The sequence below is a fragment of the Montipora foliosa genome, chromosome 10 (assembly GCF_036669935.1).
Source record: "Montipora foliosa isolate CH-2021 chromosome 10, ASM3666993v2, whole genome shotgun sequence".
In the NCBI taxonomy this organism is placed as follows: domain Eukaryota; kingdom Metazoa; phylum Cnidaria; class Anthozoa; order Scleractinia; family Acroporidae; genus Montipora; species Montipora foliosa.
The window spans coordinates 36210725-36228877 of record NC_090878.1 but is presented as its reverse complement, the minus strand read 5'-3'; the positions used below and the strand labels follow the sequence as shown (position 1 = coordinate 36228877).

The 18153-nt window shown below is 40.6% G+C and overlaps 1 protein-coding gene and 4 non-coding genes across 5 annotated transcripts in view; 1 reads left to right on the top strand and 4 right to left on the bottom strand.

Moving 5' to 3' along the window:
• The window catches only part of LOC137972867 (uncharacterized), a 237670-nt gene that overhangs the window by 35616 nt on the left and 183901 nt on the right, over window positions 1-18153 (top strand). The window contains exons 24-35 of the mRNA XM_068819561.1: window positions 3336-3477; window positions 4924-5246; window positions 5999-6140; window positions 6563-6888; window positions 8225-8366; window positions 9615-9937; window positions 10771-10915; window positions 11389-11720; window positions 12817-12958; window positions 14309-14631; window positions 15803-15944; window positions 16795-17120. Coding sequence (XP_068675662.1) covers window positions 3336-3477; window positions 4924-5246; window positions 5999-6140; window positions 6563-6888; window positions 8225-8366; window positions 9615-9937; window positions 10771-10915; window positions 11389-11720; window positions 12817-12958; window positions 14309-14631; window positions 15803-15944; window positions 16795-17120 — 2808 coding nt within the window. The remainder of the gene's footprint in view (window positions 1-3335; window positions 3478-4923; window positions 5247-5998; window positions 6141-6562; window positions 6889-8224; window positions 8367-9614; window positions 9938-10770; window positions 10916-11388; window positions 11721-12816; window positions 12959-14308; window positions 14632-15802; window positions 15945-16794; window positions 17121-18153) is intronic.
• Window positions 17415-17500, bottom strand: Trnam-cau (transfer RNA methionine (anticodon CAU)). Its single transcript is given in 2 exon segments — window positions 17415-17450; window positions 17464-17500. It is a non-coding gene; the product is annotated as a tRNA-Met (tRNA).
• On the bottom strand, window positions 17605-17690 carry Trnam-cau (transfer RNA methionine (anticodon CAU)). The gene is given in 2 exon segments: window positions 17605-17640; window positions 17654-17690. It is a non-coding gene; the product is annotated as a tRNA-Met (tRNA).
• Window positions 17795-17880, bottom strand: Trnam-cau (transfer RNA methionine (anticodon CAU)). Its single transcript is given in 2 exon segments — window positions 17795-17830; window positions 17844-17880. It is a non-coding gene; the product is annotated as a tRNA-Met (tRNA).
• Window positions 17985-18070, bottom strand: Trnam-cau (transfer RNA methionine (anticodon CAU)). The gene is given in 2 exon segments: window positions 17985-18020; window positions 18034-18070. It is a non-coding gene; the product is annotated as a tRNA-Met (tRNA).

The following is an 18153-nucleotide window of genomic DNA, read 5'->3' as shown; positions in this document are numbered from 1 at the left end:
GACCTCACAATGTGTCCCTTAGATGCCGCTGCTCCTCAAGTGAGGATAAACAGTTGCATTTACCCTAAGCTTAAATAACGCTAACTTCGTGCTGGATGTCAAAATTGGCCGTGCATCTAATAGTCCAGTTTCGACTTCGCCATACACCCTATTCCAAAATGGCCGCCATTTTAGTATTCTTTTGTTTGATTGCAAAGTGGCCCTGTTGGCCTCGTTCAAGGTTGAATTTTATGTTTGAAAGCGAGGCCAAAATAGCCAGTTTACAATGAAACAAAAGAATACTAAAATGGCGGCCATTTTGGAATAAGGTGTATGACCGCTGAATAAAAGAACTGAGTGCGCATTTTTATAGGGTTAGCCTCCATCCGAAGTAAACATATTCACAAATTCCAGCGAGAAGATGACCTGTTTACAACTCTGTCTATTGTTTATTTAATTTTTTAAATTTCATTCACCTTCCCGCCGGTTTTTGTGATTATTTTACTGAGTTCGAAACTAACCCTGTATCAATGTGTCATTGGTGTTTGTATTCACCGTTAATACTATAATTCGAAAAGGAACTATCACTTGCATATATCTGGACATAAGTGAATTCCTTGTCTGTAAGCTGAAGATACCGAGCAACTTCTTAGAAGAGAGAGACAAATTTGAACAGGAGAATTTTCATTCTTTTGAGCCATGCAGACATGAGACTGCATTCCACGTATCTCTGTCTCGTAACAGCATAGTTAATAGTGTAGGCTGGTTATGAAACTCGACAAGTTTCTTTGTTTCATGTTTTTGTTCGCTTTTTCGGCCTTGACCCTGCACAAAACCCGACAAAAACACGCTTTTTTCGGCAGGATAACCAATCAAAAGCTTCGACTAATTTATTCGAAATTAACTTGCGAACCAAAAACAAAAGATTGTGCAGGGTTACGGTCGGTTCAACATCTAATTGCGACTGTATTTTTCCTGCTTTTGAAATTCCCAGGGTTTCATAACCAGTGCCTAGATTAACTATGGTAACAGTGAGTTGGACGCGAAATTATAATTTCAGTTGTAAAAACGTTTATTGTTCGAAATACTCGATTCAAAAGTTGGAGAAGTCTGCGTTAAAAATGGCGATTTTAAATCTCTGAAATTCTGGGACCGGTTGTTCGAAGCATGGTTAGCCCTAACCATTTGTTAAAAGTATCAAAACCTTTAGGTTTCCATGGTATTTAACGCTGGTTAGCGCTAACCATGTTTCGAGCAACCCGGGCCAGGCAGTTTACCTTATATGGTCAGTAAACAAAACCGAGTGTATCGATTGATACCATGTCGCACTGACATGTTTGTTGATGATTGCTAAAAAGGACTAACAAGAGCTCAAATTGATCCTTGGAAAGCGTTGCATTTTTACTGTCTTTCTTGAATTTTAAACACCGCTTAACAAAAATTTGGGTGTTACGGTGTGTTCACCTTGCTTTTAATGCTCTTTGAAAAGATTGCCTGCAACATAGTATGTCCTACCGTCTTTCGATTTGGCACTGTCCACCTTCTTGGACTGTTGTTTTCCCCTCACAAGCAAACATAGACGACAATCCTACGGGTATTCGTCATCTGATCAGAGTAATTTTGAATGAGGAATGTAACAAAGAAGTATCAGTTCGTACATTTGGATACTTTTTAACAACCTGAAAACGTTTAATGTCATTACCTCAAAGTAATATATTACCTTAAAAGATAAGGGAGAAAATCGCCATCTTAATTAAGGTCGCCCGGTTTCTTCAACGTTTACTCAAAATCGTTTTAACTAATATGCAACTATTTTATGAATCCTTTTCTATTTTAAGAATATTTGGTTTATGCCACGATGATGCCAAAGGCTGAGATTTTGTGAAGAACACTTTTTTGCGAGTTGATGTGCACCGAATACATCAAATGTGTGCGAATTTCGTTTTGTCTTCGTGACCGAATTTTGCAGATTGTTGTGTGACATCATATGGTGTGACGCATTGTCTTAATAGATGCCTGTCCAACCAGCACCTTAGTTTGCTGCGCATGACTGAGTCAAAATTTTGAAAAGTTGGGTGCACAGTGTCATTTATGAACAAACTGTCAAACATGAAGATAACAAAAAACTGTTCTAGCAGACGTGATGGACACGATATACGCAACTCGGATAAAAAATATAAGATATTCATGTGTGAAATAGATGATTCGAACGATTCCTGGATTAGATTTAACGCAGTTGGAGAGTTGGATTGAATTATTTCTCATTTGTTGTAAAGCTTAGGACTAGACTGCTTTGTTTTCTTTTTGATATTGGAATACATTTTTAGGAAGATCATTTATTGCGTTAACTTTCTTATCATATTTTTCCCGCATGTTGCAGGCATAACGCAAATGACTGTTTCGTGACGTTTTTTGTCACGTGATATTGCTTTAGCGGGAACGTTCAAATCTGTAGTTCTGATGCTCTGTCGACTAAATCTTTGCTTGCTAACGCTGCAAAACATCGAAAAAACTGTCGCATAAATCGTGTTCACCTTATCACCGACCAGCCCAGAAATATGTAATTTTACACGAACGGTGAGTTCATATATTTAACAAATCAACCGTATTTTTTGACCGTGTGAACTGATCAGAGGCTAACTTTAATTAACCCTTTCTTTCAAGGCCTGCTAAGGCTTTTGTTTATGTTTTTAAATGAAAATGAGCCTTTTGGCATTTTACAGTGATTTTAAGGTATTGTATTTGCGGGGTTTTTGATCCGATTGCCTCGTACTTGTCGAAAAATGTGTTTGTTGATCAGAGCGACTTGACAATTGCTGTTGCCAGATCGTGCACTACAAACTTCTTTCAGACACAAACTGTGCGAAGTGTTTGTGGGAAATACCTAGGAATGCTCTTGGCTTCGTCAAGGTCGTCTGCTCACCAGAGAGTTAGCAATAATCAGTGAATAATCTTCTTGCTAGTTGTGTGACAGCATTGTTCTGAAAGACCGATCTTCATCACACAAGGCCTTGGAAGGCTTTCCTTGGAGTGTAGTTTTACAATCGATCCATTTTATCATGCATCATTAAAAACAGATCCCCTTGCATTTGGTTTAATCGAATTTTTTGTGTTTAAAGTGTCTACTATTCTACACGGGTTGAATATTTTCTGCCTTGGCGATGTTAAGGTTAGCGGGTGTCACGCAGTTATTACGATAGTTTCTGTCACGCCCAAAAGCGTGAAAAACAAAAGTTATCGCTAAGCAAATAAAAATTACACCCGCCAATAAATTGGATTATGCGCTAATATGTATCGCTATTAACATTACTAAAGAAGGAATAATAATTTTAATAGTGATTGATGTGTCTTTGCAGTACTTCATAGGAAACCGTGACCGAAACTCTATCGTCACGCACGCTATCAACCCACCACTACTGGCGCGTTTTGTTCGTATTCACCCAAAATCATGGTCAAGTCATATTTGTATGAGAGTGGAACTGTATGGTTGCCGAGCAGGTGAGGGACGTTTTTCTCTCGCAAAATTTGTGGTGTTATTTCTGGAAGTCGTATTATGATTAGCGACAATAGCCTTCATAGCTGGCGGTATTGTTCGCGCGCAACATGTCCTCTGCCTCTGAAATGACGTTTATCGACAATTCCTAATTTTCTTTGGATGGACTGTTATCGTCAATTTAGGTTACTCTGTCCCAGGACTTGTGGTAGCAGATGAAAAGAAAAAGAAGTAAAAGCTGCGTTTCTTAACGGGATTTGAACCACACACTTTGACAACTGGCTGACAATTGTATCGATTATTTACCAGCTCTAATTAGTATACCATTACCGGTATATAAAATAATTGCTGAATAGTTGTTAAGTCTAGTCCTTGAGTTTAAAATGGTTAGCTTTCTCTTGAGGTTTGGTAACCGACATTTTCTCTTGTTTAAACTTGTTCCTTAGCGGGTTATAATACACGTTTACAGCGAAAAAGAAAAAAAAAGGACATATTAAAAAAAATAATGTTCTGGCAGTTAGTGATTTGGTAATCAAGTGGTTAAGGTAAAGGGTTATTAATCGAACATTCCCAGGTTCGAGTCCTGCGAGTTTAGGCATTGGGGTTCGGATTTTAAAAATAGACATACATTTCCCACAATTCCTTTCAAGCGCTAAGCGTAATTCAGTCCTAAACAAAAGACATCATCTCGAGGTTCTGGGGAATAAATATAAGGATTTGTAAGTGTTTATTCCCCAGAGCCTCGAGATGATGCCTTTTGTTTTGGACTGAATTTTAATCTATCGAAATTGGTCTATTGACGATAAGAGTCAATGAGAGAAAATTAAGAATTGTCGATAATCGTTATTTCAGGGGTAGAGGATGTGTTGTGGCGAGAGGCAAATAAATTAACAAGCGGGGAATGTGGAGGGGCGTACTACCCCTCCCTACCCACATTCTCCGCGCGGCTTCGCCGCTTGTTAATTTGCCTCGCACCAACAATCCGGCAGCTACTCAGTCTATATTTTAGCAAACCAGTTCATAAATACGAACAGAACACTCTAAAGTTCAACTTTCAACAACATGGTTTCGATTTTTCATCCCAGCAATCATGTTTGCAGTGATTGCTGGCAGACAGTCCGAAACTGAAATCTACCAAGAGACCGAAATCGGCCAATCACAATGCTGGATGTGAACCAATTACCCACTCCGCCACTGTGATCGCCGACAGTAAAAAACGAAGTTTTTAATTGGAATTTGAACTTCAAAGCCGTCAAGGTAATGAAACGAGCCGTCCATCTTTCTTAACCAAATCCACAGTTTTCACCCATTGAGTCTTCGAAGATTTTGACGTTTTCAAATAAAAACTCTCCGAAATTTTCGGACTCCAACATCGTACCCTGGGACCTCCTTCACCCCTTTTACAATAGTATGCTTACTACTATGCTCCTTTTTTGTTTTCTGCTAAAAAGATCCTTGCGACCTTCCTTTGGGAATGGGAGATGGCCGGGTTACAAGGGATATGCTTCACGCAAGTTCCATGTACAATCAGTATTACGGGCCATGGAGCGCAAGACTACAGGCGCGGAACCATGGCAATTTGCGGGGAGGCTGGGTTGCCAAGTACCGGAACACCAATCAGTGGTTACAGATCTATTTGGGCGTTGCTACGAGAGTAAAGAGAATCGCAACCCAGGGTCGGTATGATGCCAACCAATGGGTAAAGTCTTACACAGTCTCGTATGGCGACAATGGAGTACAGTTCTTCCCTGTTAAACAAGGAAACAAACTTAAGGTAAAGATGATTTCTTTTGATAAGTTTTGCTTTGTTTTAGGTTCGGAAATAATTTTGCCATATGCCTTTATTTTGTATTGCTTTCCGTCTTGCTTCGCTGTTGTAATTTGCAAAGTAATAACTTTGGTTTTTCGCCAAAGCCACATTAAATCCCAAGACGAAGGTAATTAATTTGATTTCTTACAACCCACACAGACAAATGAATCCCAGCGGTAACAAATAAAGTGCTGCTGTGTTGTGCAATTACGTTTTGACTCCCACACTTTCAAGTTTGGGCCACCAGCTAACAAACAGTACCACAGGAAACGTTTGCTTAGGAATTTCTGTTTAAATGATCACCCTTTGGATTGTACTTGCAAACTCAAACGTCACAATAGCATTATATAGTATAATGAACAACACCACAGGAAATTGCTGCTCAATGGCTTTCATCTGAATGGTCCCATGTTAGAATCCACAGTGTCAAAAGTTAGAACCTTCTTGTACAGCAAAATAAACAACATCACAGAAAAGGACAGGTTAGTAGCTTTCATTTGAATGACGACACCCTGGGATTTCACTATCAAACTCAAAAGTTAGAATCAGCTTTTACAGCGTAATACACGAGGGGAGGGGGAGGGGGGTGGAGAGGAGGTGGCGTGTAAGCCAATCACATCTCCTCTTCCTCAGCACAGGAAAATATTTACACGGGCCTTGTATAACAAATTTTCGGTTCATTTGGACTTGGTGCTGAATTGCTTTCTTCATTTTAGGTATTCCAAGGCAACATGGAGAGACACCTTGTGGTTTTCCACGAGTTCAGGCCTTCACTGAAAACGAAGTACGTTCGTATTCACCCAAAGACATGGTACAGTTACATCGCTATGAGATTTGAATTGTATGGCTGCAGACTTGGTGAGTTCGTTTTGTTGTATGCTCAAGAGGGGCCTCAAAATATACGACGACAATTTCTACGAGAACAACATCAAGCTATTTTTAGGACCCGTTCACACGTATCCGGATTTGTTCTAGTATCCAGGACTCCTCTGTTACTGTTGTTAACAGAACATGCACCATCAGGCGTGCGAGTTGGTATTCCAATGTATTTTCACAGTTACCAATCTCATCTTTAATCAGTCTACATTTTCACATTTAATAATGGTGGCATGTCACCGAAACGAAAGACAACTTCGCATTTAAATTCAATTAAATTGACTCAGTGACCTCGGAGATGGTTTAAAGACATTGAATTGAATCGAATTGCCAGGAAAGAAGGAAACGATAAAAAAGACTAAATAATTCAAGGAATTGTCTCTCTCTGCTGTTTCTTTCCATAGGTACACTTTGTAACCGGCCGATGGGATTACAGAATGGGCGTATCAAAAATCACATGATCACAGCCTCATCTTTTCACGATATCAACCATGGCCCATTCCTCGCTCGGCTTCATGGCCGTCGCCGCGGACGATACATGGGGGCCTGGTCCGCGAAATATAACAATCGGTACCAGTATCTCCAGGTTGATTTTGGAGGTGCTTCAAAGATCGTCAGGATCGCAATGCAAGGAAGACAGGATGCGAACCAATGGGTGACACAGTTCTATTTGTCACACAGTATGGACAGAGTGCACTTCGTGGAGTACATGGAACGAAATAGCAGAAAGGTAATTCGCGTTTTTATTTGGAAACGTTTTGAATCAATAATCAATACACAAAGTTGATGGGTCTTTTATGTTGTATGTGGGCTGTTTTTGGAGACAAAATTGTGGGAGGAAGGCTCCCTTAGGACTTTTTTCAAAAAACCAAGAAAATATCCTAAGGCTTTGGATGGCGTTTTGCCTCAAGAACAACATCTTATTTCGGAAAAAGTATAGTTTATTTCCTGTGGACTAAAACCATGGAATACAGAGTTCTTGAAGATCGGTAGATGTGTTGATGACGATGTGTGGTATCACTACAGTATTAATGATGTTTTAAGAAGACAACAGCAAAATGCTAAACGCCCAACAACGGTACCCAAAAGGATAATTTACATAGTCCTACCCTACCTGGTTTACAAAGTAATGTCATCGCTAGACAGCTGAAATGTTGCATTTGTGAATTTTACGTTTGCATCGACCTTAGAGTGTTTTTTAATAGTACCCTGTAACATCAAGTCTTTTTTCCCATATAAGGACAGATTAGCTCGATCTCTGATTTCCAAAGTTATGTATAAAGCTATTTGCTGGGATTGCAAAGAAATTTTCATTGATAAAACAAAGCGTAGGCTACATGACCGGAAATCTGAACACTTCAAGGCGTTGATAAGTAACAACAGCACGTCAGCTCTTGGTGATCATGTAATCTCAACTGGTCACAACCTAAAATGGGACCACTTTGAAATTCTAGCCACTGGGAGGTCCGACCGACATCGTACCATAAAAGAAACTCTCTTTATTCGTGATCTTTAACAAGCGTGAAACTATAAGAAAAGTCGAGACTACATATTATTTACAGGCTGCATAATTATCTTACACTCCTATAATATTCCATTGTATTAACAAAGTCATTCCGTGCCCGGTTTGTGCGACAAACCTAGGACATTTGATAACACTGAGACCCCAAACCTGAGTCCCTGCATCCAGGGATCTAGAATCGTGTAATTATGGCGATGGTGATCATGACTAGGATAATGATGATTATGACGTTGTTGATATAAAAATGTATGCAGATAGATCATGCATTATAAAATAATTAGGATAGTATGCGCACTCGCATTGGTCAATATCTGTGTTCCGTGTTTACATAGCCTCATCTAAACACTCGGGCGAGTTGGGAGAATTCTCGACAGTTATGTAAACCCTCTACTGCGTCTCGGGTTTGCACAACTCCCCCTTGTGTTTAGATTTGGATGTGTAAACACGGAAAAAGTCCTCTATTGCTTCAATAGTAAACACAGTCATCACTTTAGATGAAAGTCTCTAGAAGGCTGACATTTTTCTCACTTTCTTTCCTTTTTAGTATTTCACTGGCAATCGCGACCGCAACACGGTGGTGTCGTATCCGTTCGTTCCGTGCATTCGAGGACGCTACGTTCGTATTCATCCCTGGGGATGGTCTTCTCACATCTCCCTGAGAGTTGAGTTCTACGGCTGCCGCACGGGTAAATGTCTCCCCTTTTATATTTGTCTCAGTAATATTTCGGTGTTCTCTAAAGGAACACCAGAGTCCCTTCTTCGGAAAAAAAATGATCCTCAGTACAAATATATCACCCAGCTGGCGCTTAAGACGAGAGAAGACATCGAAGCTTCTACAGTCAGGTTAAAACACAAAGCTGCTACAAACCAAGAGTGAGCATGTTATTTTCGTGAAGCATCGGAGAAAGATTTTGAGTTCATTATGAATCGTGGCCACTTTGATTTCCACGATTTATAAAATAGACGATTCATGATCTGGCAAATGTATTTAATTACTCAAATGTTCCGCGAAAAAAAAAAAGAAAAGAAAAGAGAGAAACTACTATTTTCTAAAGCGGAGAGAAATTACTATCGTAACTTCTTGAGCACCCAAAAGAGGATGACTCACACACGAGAGGAGCTCGCCGAGTTGATACGGAAGTGTCTGTAATCGTGAATGTCATGCAACATGCACTTTTTTTGAGGAACGTTCACTGACTGACCGAATGAAAGGTTTAGTTGGTCGAGACATTCGATAGCCAGTTGCAAGCTATGCTATCGTAGGTTTCCTATGAAAAAAGGGAAAAGGGGTGCATTATAGAGTCATGGCAATCCTGGAAAGTAATGGATTTCCAAAATTATAAAATCCAGACCTGGAAATCCTGGAAAATAAGGACAAGTCGTGAAAAATCCTGCAAAACTAACAATTTATGCTAAAACCAAATAAAATCGTTATCTCAATTTTCAGAAAACCGCCTTACAACCTGTCTCTTTGCTTGCTGTCTTCGTGAGCACTCCATTTTATATTCTGGACCGTATACATTTCAGGATTTTCTAAGTCTTGAATTTTGTCTTATATTGCCCTTGAAATTAAAGTCTTGGAAATTCATGGAATTTTAGAACGCATAAAGTGTATTAACCCTGAAATCATCCGTTGCCATGTTTTCTCAAGTATTAGCCCACTTTCGATATATTAAAATTCAGTCCTCAACAAAAGGCATCATCTCGAGGCTCTGGGGAACAAACTCATACAAATCCTTATATTTATTCCCCAAAGCCTCAGGATGATGCCTTTTGTTTAGGACTGAATTTCAATATATCGAAAGTGGGCTAATACTAGAGAAAACATGGCAACGGATGATTTCAGGGTTAGTACACTGACGGGACGGGTTTGGCCGCTGTCTCTTTATTTATGTAAGACGGTTATCATTTACAATAACATAACATCTTCACAGATCGTTTCATGATGCCTCTCGGTATGGAAGACCAACGAATCCTTTCGGGTCAACTTCGGGCTTCGTCGGTGTACAACTACAACCAGGGACCTGATCGAGGACGACTGAACCAATTTGCTGCGCACAGTAGGACGGGTGGCTGGATGGCAAAGAATCGCGACAAAAATCAATGGTATCAGATCGACTTGGAGCAGACGAGTATCGTCAAAGGTATCGCCACACAGGGGCGGAGAGGAGCGCATTATTGGGCGATAACCTATCAGCTGTCTTACAGTCAGAACGGTGCGCAGTTCAAGACTTTCGTCTCATTTGGACGCGTTAAGGTAAGCGGAAGCAGCCTTGAGTTTTTTTTAACGTCGGCTTTCTCCTCCGCAAAGGCATCTTCTCAGATCTTCCTCAGAAGGCGCTCCTTCTTCGAGCGGAAGTGCGCGGAAGCTGAGGAGAGGGAAAACGAAAATGCGTGGGGCACACTTGGTAGGGAGAAGAAAGGAAAACAAACTTCCTCCTTACCCCAATTCCTATCGTCTCCTTCGATCAGAAATCTTCTGTCCTTTCGCTTTCCCCGATCCAATTAAGGAACTTCTGTGTGAAAGCGATAGACGTCGCGCGCCCGCTCTCAAAACTGCGTAAGTGTTAACTGAGGAGAATATTCTTGAAAGTCACCGGTAAACCCAGGATTAAGGAGCCTATGCAATGTCGAATTCCGTTGCAGAAAACTCGGTCCCGATTGAGGGGCTCGATTCACAGTGAAGGTGGAGGGAGGGCGGGGGGTGGGGGTTTATGACTCATTTGCTTTAGAAGAGGGTGATCCGGGCAACGAAAGTTCGCTGTTCTTAAAGTATTGTCTTCCTCATAAAAAAGTCAAACTACCTCTGTTTGGAAACGAGGCTCTACGGACCGTTTCCATGGTAATCGTCCGTACAATCAAATCTCTACTAAAACCAACCAATCGCCAATCAGCCTGAGAATTGCTTGCCATACTAAGAAAGAAGCGCGAGATTTTATGACCAATCGCAAAGCGTATCATCTCAAAACCATTCATTTTCGAAATGACTCAGTATCGACACTCTATTGAAAACCTCTTTATCTTACCAAGTTAAGTTACAAAAATCACGTTGATACCAAATTGAAAATGATAGTTTTTTTTCAACCCTAGCTCTTTAGCGGCAATTACGACATTTACAATACAGTTGCCCGCAGAATAAACCCGGCCATCCGAGCAAGATACATCAGGATTCATCCAAAATCGTGGAATTCTTATATCAGCATGAGGATAGAGTTATACGGTGGACGATTAAAAGGTATGCAGCTATGATTACTTGTATATTCAGGTTTGGCCAGAAAAAAAGGGTAACTAATTCTTAATAATAAGCGTACAAAAAGAGGGTGATTGAAAGAATGGTGGATTTTCAAGTAAACTTTAATCTACTTTTGCAATCGTTCTAGTGGCTGATCTTAAGCGGCAGATTTTCTACAAAGCTCTTAAATTGGACTATACCAAATTAAGAACTTTTAAAATACCACGAGAATATATTATTTTCGACGCGTGTTCTTCAAGCTTTATTCCTTTCCTCGCTTTCTGCAAGCGGCAAGACTGCGCATGCGTTATCGTCTCAGTTTCTTTCTGTGCTATCTTTTTTTATTGTATTAAAGATTAAAGAAGGCACACTCAAATAGAGACCGGAGAGAGGCAAGGAAGGGTGTACCCTTGGAGAAATTTGTAGCCCACGCCTGTGACCTTCTAACAACTGTTATTTAACATGGCTTTTTTCAGAGAACTTCTGGGATTCTCCTGTTGGGCTTCAGTCAGGCGCCATAAAGAATGCTCAAATCACCGCCTCGTCTGAATTTAACAAGTACCACGCACCATGGCTCGCTCGACTGCATCGCGCTCGTGCTGGAGCTTATGCGGGAGGGTGGCGCGCGCGCTACAATAACTACAATCAGTGGATTCAAGTTGATTTCAAAAGATCAATGATACTGACGGGTATTGCAATACAAGGACGACACGATAAGGATGAATGGGTGACTGCGTTCTATGTCCATTATAGCATGGACGGGATCTATTTCTCCAAAATCAATAACTGGTGGAATGCGTATGTCAAGGTATAATACACCTACCGAATTACTGCGTTTTTCAAAAGCTAGCGGACTCAGAAGTTCAAATTCCATTTTTCGCAGCTGTCAATCATTGTAGCGAAATGTGTTGATGATCCGCTTTCAAAATTATGATTGGCTCATTTCGATCCGCTTTGTCGACTTCTTTTCTTAACGGTCCGCTAACTGTCGTGACAGTCAATTATAACTCAGTCGAATTTGAATTTCAGTTTACGACATGTGCAATTGCAAAGGAGCGCTCATTGCGTGGGAAACATTTTTGAAAAATATTTTTTGTACTTATAAAACGTATACATTTCCAATCTTCTTAATAACAACACACATATTTTCCAATGCTGAAAACGAAACCAGGGTATTGACTACTCCATTCACCTTCCATATAACGACAGTGACTCACCGATGTGCGACGAGAACCTTTCGAAAACGACAGCTTGAAGTAAAAACTGATGTTTATCAAACCTTTTCCTGATTATTCTTGTTTGTTAAACTTCTACCAACTAATCATGAATCAAGATTGTAAAACTAAGAGAACAGACGCAAAATTCGCGGCGTTTTTCAAGGGAACTCGCGGTTTGGCCATGTTGCAGGTTATGTAGAAGAGGGGAAAGAAGATTACCAAACTTAGTTTTTGTTGTTGCTAAATTCCATTGGGAAGTTTTGGGACAAATAATACTCTATCGCAAGAACATTGTCAGAACTTCTACATTACGAAGTGATAATTCTAAAAGGTGGAAAACGCACTGCAGGTCATTCGGGATAAAATTGGGGGAGGGGTGGGTAGCGTTTTACTCTAGCCTAGTTTTCGTCATCTATTTATTTAGGTTAGTTCTTAAATTCGCCACCCATAAATTAAAGGAAGAAAAATTTCACAAAATTTGAGGATACTTGTTACATTTTATAAAATGAGTATCTGTAAAATATTAAATAATATTAGACCTCCAGAAACCACCAGGCTTGAATAAGAACATCAGAACATTGCTTTTTAAATAATGGAGATTACTCTTAATACTTGAAATAGGGTCAGAATTTTCCTTGCGGGAAGGAATCTTAAAGAAAGCGTATATCTTATTTCATATTCTTGCAGACATTCACCGGAAACCAAGATCGCACTTCTGTACAAACGCGTCCCTTCAACCCGCCGATCTACGCCCGATTTGTGCGAATTATACCACGTGGTTGGAAGTCTCAGATTAGCATGCGATTTGAGCTTTATGGAAGCCCTTGGAGTAAGTTCTCATTTTTTCCTTAGTCACGAGATTAAAGTGGTACTACGATCAAAAAAAAAAAACAATTCTTTTTTTTTCTTTGAATTTGAAAACTATGTTAACTAAATACTAACTGACCCAAGTTTTAAGTTCTGATTTGAAAAAGACACCTGTTTATTTTAACTGGAATTTATTGGTCCGCCAGTACTAACTTTAAAAAGCTAGTGAGTAAATGACGTCATTTTCTCAAGATCCAACTCTCTGAGGTCCAATCGGTCAGTTTTGAACGCGAGTAAGGGCGGACCGTGAAATCCAAAACTTACACTCAAAATAAAACAGCCTTTGGATAAAACTCAAAGCTCAAAATTTTGCTAGTTAGGTGTAAAGCGAACGCTCTCCATCAAAAAGAACATATAGATGGACTGGTTATGAAACTCCGAAAACTTCAAAAGCGAGAACAGTACTGTCGCACTTCATGTTAACCTGACCGTGATCATCCTCGGTTCACAACTGAGTTTTGAATAAATTAATCGAAACTTTTGATTGGCTGTCGTTTATAAAAGGGTGTGGCTTGTGCATAGTTCTGGCCAAAACAGGGAACAAAAACATAAAACAAAGAAACATGTCGAGTTTCATAACCATCTCCACATATTAGAAAATATAAGAAGTAAGGGATTGTGAGTCTGTGAAGAGTGTTTACATGGTATTTTGTGGCAACACTATTGTCACGTTGGGAGCCTAGTAACGTGAAAAACGAGTTTGTTAGAAAACTTAGCTATATCACACATTTATTTCACGAGCCCAAGTTGAGCAATTGTTGATACCCACATAGATCCCCAGAGCATTGCTGCCATTTATTTATAATACAACAACAACAAAAACAACAAAAACAACAACAACTACTACTACTACTACTACTACTACTACTACTACTACTACTACTACTAATAATAATAATAATATCAGCCATTCTTGGAACTGCTCACCTGTTGCGGAAAGTGTTGTGTCTCTAAGCTACGGGGAGTTGCTGAGGCACAATAAACACTACACAGTGGAACACCCGACAACTGGAGAGAATCGAATAATAATAATAATAATAATAATAATAATAATAATAATAATAATAATGCATTTGAAAATTTGATTAAAAGCAAGAAAAAAAAAACTGTACAAGGTAAATAAATGCGTTTTTAGTTTTGACTTAAAAGTTTGTAAACAATGACAGTTCCTGATATCCTGTAGAAGCGCATTCCATAAACGTGGTGTAGCCACTGTGAAAGAACGATATCCATAACTCTTTTATTTATATGATCGTGAGGTCAACAGCGAAACATCAGAAGACTTTACTCGTCATTCATTACTGTGTTTTAGATAAATGTGATATGCCTCTTGGTCTTGAGGACATGCGCGTCGCCAGTCCCATGATGCGCGCCTCGTCGTACCAGAACTTCTACTGCAGACCAGGCAGCGGCAGACTGAACGGGCGCAGACAAGGACGAATGGGAGGAGCCTGGTGCGCAAAGACAAGCGACAAACGCCAGTGGTTGCAAATTGATTTTGGCGCACTTACCAAAGTGTCGCAGTGCGCAACTCAAGGACGGCAGAACTCCGTGCAGTGGGTGAAATCGTATTATTTGACTTACAGCAGAAATGGTTATAACTTTGTACCTTACAAAGAGAATGGTCGAACCAAGGTTAGTCCAAATACAGCGAAATCAAACGCGCTTTTTTGATGCATCTTAGGGAATTTTCCATAAGATCTTAAAGTGTCCCGTTAAGTTCTCACCCTAACTTCCTATTAGCAACCTTGGGTTTAATGTCAGTGTTTGGGTAATTGGGGCATTTTGATTGTTGTCACCTGTATTTCGGGACAGGGAACAGTTTCGAAAGTCCCGAAACATTTCGGGCCTTCCTCGGGTGTCACAATTCTCACTGCGGTATCTTGAGAACGGAAAAGTGTTAAGTCTTTTTACCCCTCGGATGTCTTAATTAACGATTGAGTTGCGGAGACTGATCGAGAAATTCACGTCTTAAGTTCCCACCCAGTTCCCATCTAACCTTGTGGCTCAGTCGGTAGAGCAGCAGTGATCTAACTCGAAGATCTTGGCTTCAATTCCCACCCTGGTCAGAGTTTTTCTCTGTCCTTGTGTGGGCCATTTCCATTAATAGAGCTAAAGCTCACATGTTTCATATGGGGTAGAAAACTAGCACTTCACATTACACTCTAATCAGTTAAGTCTGTTCAAATATAAGTGCTACACGGCCAATGTTTGCAAAAACGTAGTCATTCCTTGTAGTTTTATGTGTTCATTGCCGTGACTTTAACATCTTCAGTTCCAACGTCCTGCTCCCGTCTGACCTTGTAGCTCAGTCGGTAGAGCAGCGGTGATCTAACCCGAAGGTTGTGGGTTCAATTCCCACCCTGGTCAAAGTTTTTCTCTGTCCTTGTGTGGGCCCATTTCCATCAGTAGGGCTAACGCTCACATGGTTCATATGGGGTAGAAAACTAGCATTTCACATTACACACTTTTAGTTAAAGTCTGATGGAGAAATAGTCTTGCATGCCGCTAATTTCATTTTGTAAATTATCAACCTCTGGCATGCTCTCAATGCCCTTCACGCGCAGGCGCAGGCAGTACCTTCTGTACTGTGTTGTTGACAATTGCGCGGATATTGCTCGGCATCGTACTTTTCTCGTCCACCATTACCTGTTGAAAGAATTGTTCATTTTAGATCAATATTGGAGATATTAGAGATGTTAAATAAAATTATACAATCAGTAATGATAAGAACAAAAGCCTGTTATACTCTGTTTTTGCACATGTTAAGAGATTCTCTTGAAATTGTATCGGGTTCCTTTTGCAGATATTTAATGGCAACTTTGATCAGCACATTGTGGTCCGACACAGGCTAAGTCACGTGATCATAGGCCGCTACTTTAGATTCCACCCTGTCACGTGGTACAGTTGGATTTCCATGAGAGTCGAGCTGTATGGCTGTATTGTCGGTGAGTGTGATTAACTATTTGGAGGCTCTATTTATCAAAACGGTGAGCCAAATTTAGACTTTATTTCGTTTGTTTAGGGAGCCAGTTAAGTTTAGCATTAAGTCAAAATCTCCGAAAATTCTGGCAAGAACTTAAGTAAATGATACTAAAAGGTCCTATGAAATTAAAACTCAAAATCATCAAGCCATCTTTACAGCATGCACAAGTGCAGTGGAAAAGAACTAGGAAGAAACAGAGAGTTTACGCCATCTAGTCAACCAAAAGTACCAACAAACACAGCAGATCAAGTGAAGCTATGATCCTCGCAGTTATGAACGCAATTTTAGCAATTACGTAGAGACTAAATTAAGGGACGCTTTAACCAACTGAGGTATGAAACCACTGATGCTCGGAGGTGGTCTTTCGTGGGTTTGGTTGATTCATTCTTCACGGGAATTTAGTACGGTTGAATGAAGGTTTACTTAACTACGCTTAACTACGCTTAAACGTGCGATTTTTGCCGCAGCAGCTCGACGGAATTTTTGTCGCGGTGGACTTTCAATTAAGAAAAACACCGATGAGCTAGGCCCGAATTTTTTAAAAACTTTTTCACGATTTGTCGCTGCGTTATTGCAAGGGTTTCGAACTTACTAGAAACTCGATGCTATTTCATCCATTCGTGACGACAAAAATCGCTCGTGTCAACAAGACAGCTCCAGCTACTGATCGGAGCTGGACTTGAAAACATTGGCTACGAAGCGCAAGTCTGGCGTCCTCACAGCTTTCTTCGGTGTTTCTGTCGTGCACTAAACAGCACCAAGAACTCTGTCAGCGTAATTGATTCATAAGCAATATTTGTTCTTTTCTCAAGGTGTGCTGTGTAACAAGCCTCTCGGAATGCAAAATGGCCGCATTCGCTCTACACAACTTATCGCTTCATCAAGCTATGACAGCAATTCCGGTCCCAACAGGGGAAGGCTTTATTTGCGCAGATCCGGTTCACGATGGGGAGCCTGGATTGCTAAATATAACACTCGAACGCAGTGGTTACAGGTCAACTTTGGAGGGTACAAACGGTTGGTAAAGTTCGCCACTCAGGGGCGAGAAGATGCTCGTCAGTGGGTTATACAGTACACGTTGGCGTATAGTCAAAATGGAATGAATTGGGCAGACTACAAAGAGAACAGCGCCAAGAAGGTATTGCACGATGTATTTTTTCGATCTTGGTTGCACTTTCCTGTAGTAAATATCACCGCGTATTACGTACGTTTTAGATTAAAAAAAATAAAAAAAACAAAAGGGAGAAATCTCGCGTGAGGATCGAACTCACGACCTTCAGATGTCTGATATTGATTGACTGACGCGCTGCCTACTGCGCTAACGAGGCTACTGACTACGGCCGCGAAGACTTGGTCGGTTGCAGTTTCCGGTAGTAAATATCACCGCGTATTAAGTACGTTTTCGATTAGCGAAAACAAAACAAATAGGAGATGCCTCGTGGGAGGATCGAACTCACGACCTTCAGATGTCTGATATTGATTATGAGACTGACGCGCTGCCTACTGCGCTAACGAGGCTACTGACTACGGTTGCCAAAACTTGGTCGGTTGGGCTTTCCTGTAGTAAATATCACCGCGTATTACGTACGTTTTCGATTGAAGAAAACAAAACAAAAAGGAGATGCCGCGTGTGAGGATCGAACTCACGACCTTCAGATGTCTGATATTGATTATGAGACTGACGCGCTGCCTACTGCGCTAACGAGGCTACTGACTACGGTTGCCAAGACTTGGTCGGTTGCACTTTCCTGTAGTAAATATCACCGCGTATTACGTACGTTTTCGATTAAAGAAAACAAAACAAAAAAGAGATGCCTCGTGTGAGGATCGAACTCACGACCTTCAGATGTCTGTTACTGATTATGAGACTGACGCGCTGCCTACTGCGCTAACGAGGCTACTGACTATGGTCGCGAAGACTTGGTCGGTTGCACATTCCGGTAGTAAATATCACCGCGTATTACGTACGTTTTCGATTAAAGAAAAGAAAACAAAAAAGAGATGCCTCGTGTGAGGATCGAACTCACGACCTTCAGATGTCTGTTACTGATTATGAGACTGACGCGCTGCCTACTGCGCTAACGAGGCTACAGACTACGGTTGCCAAGACTTGGTCGGTTGGGCTTTCCTGTAGTAAATATCACCGCGTATTACGTACGTTTTCGATTAAA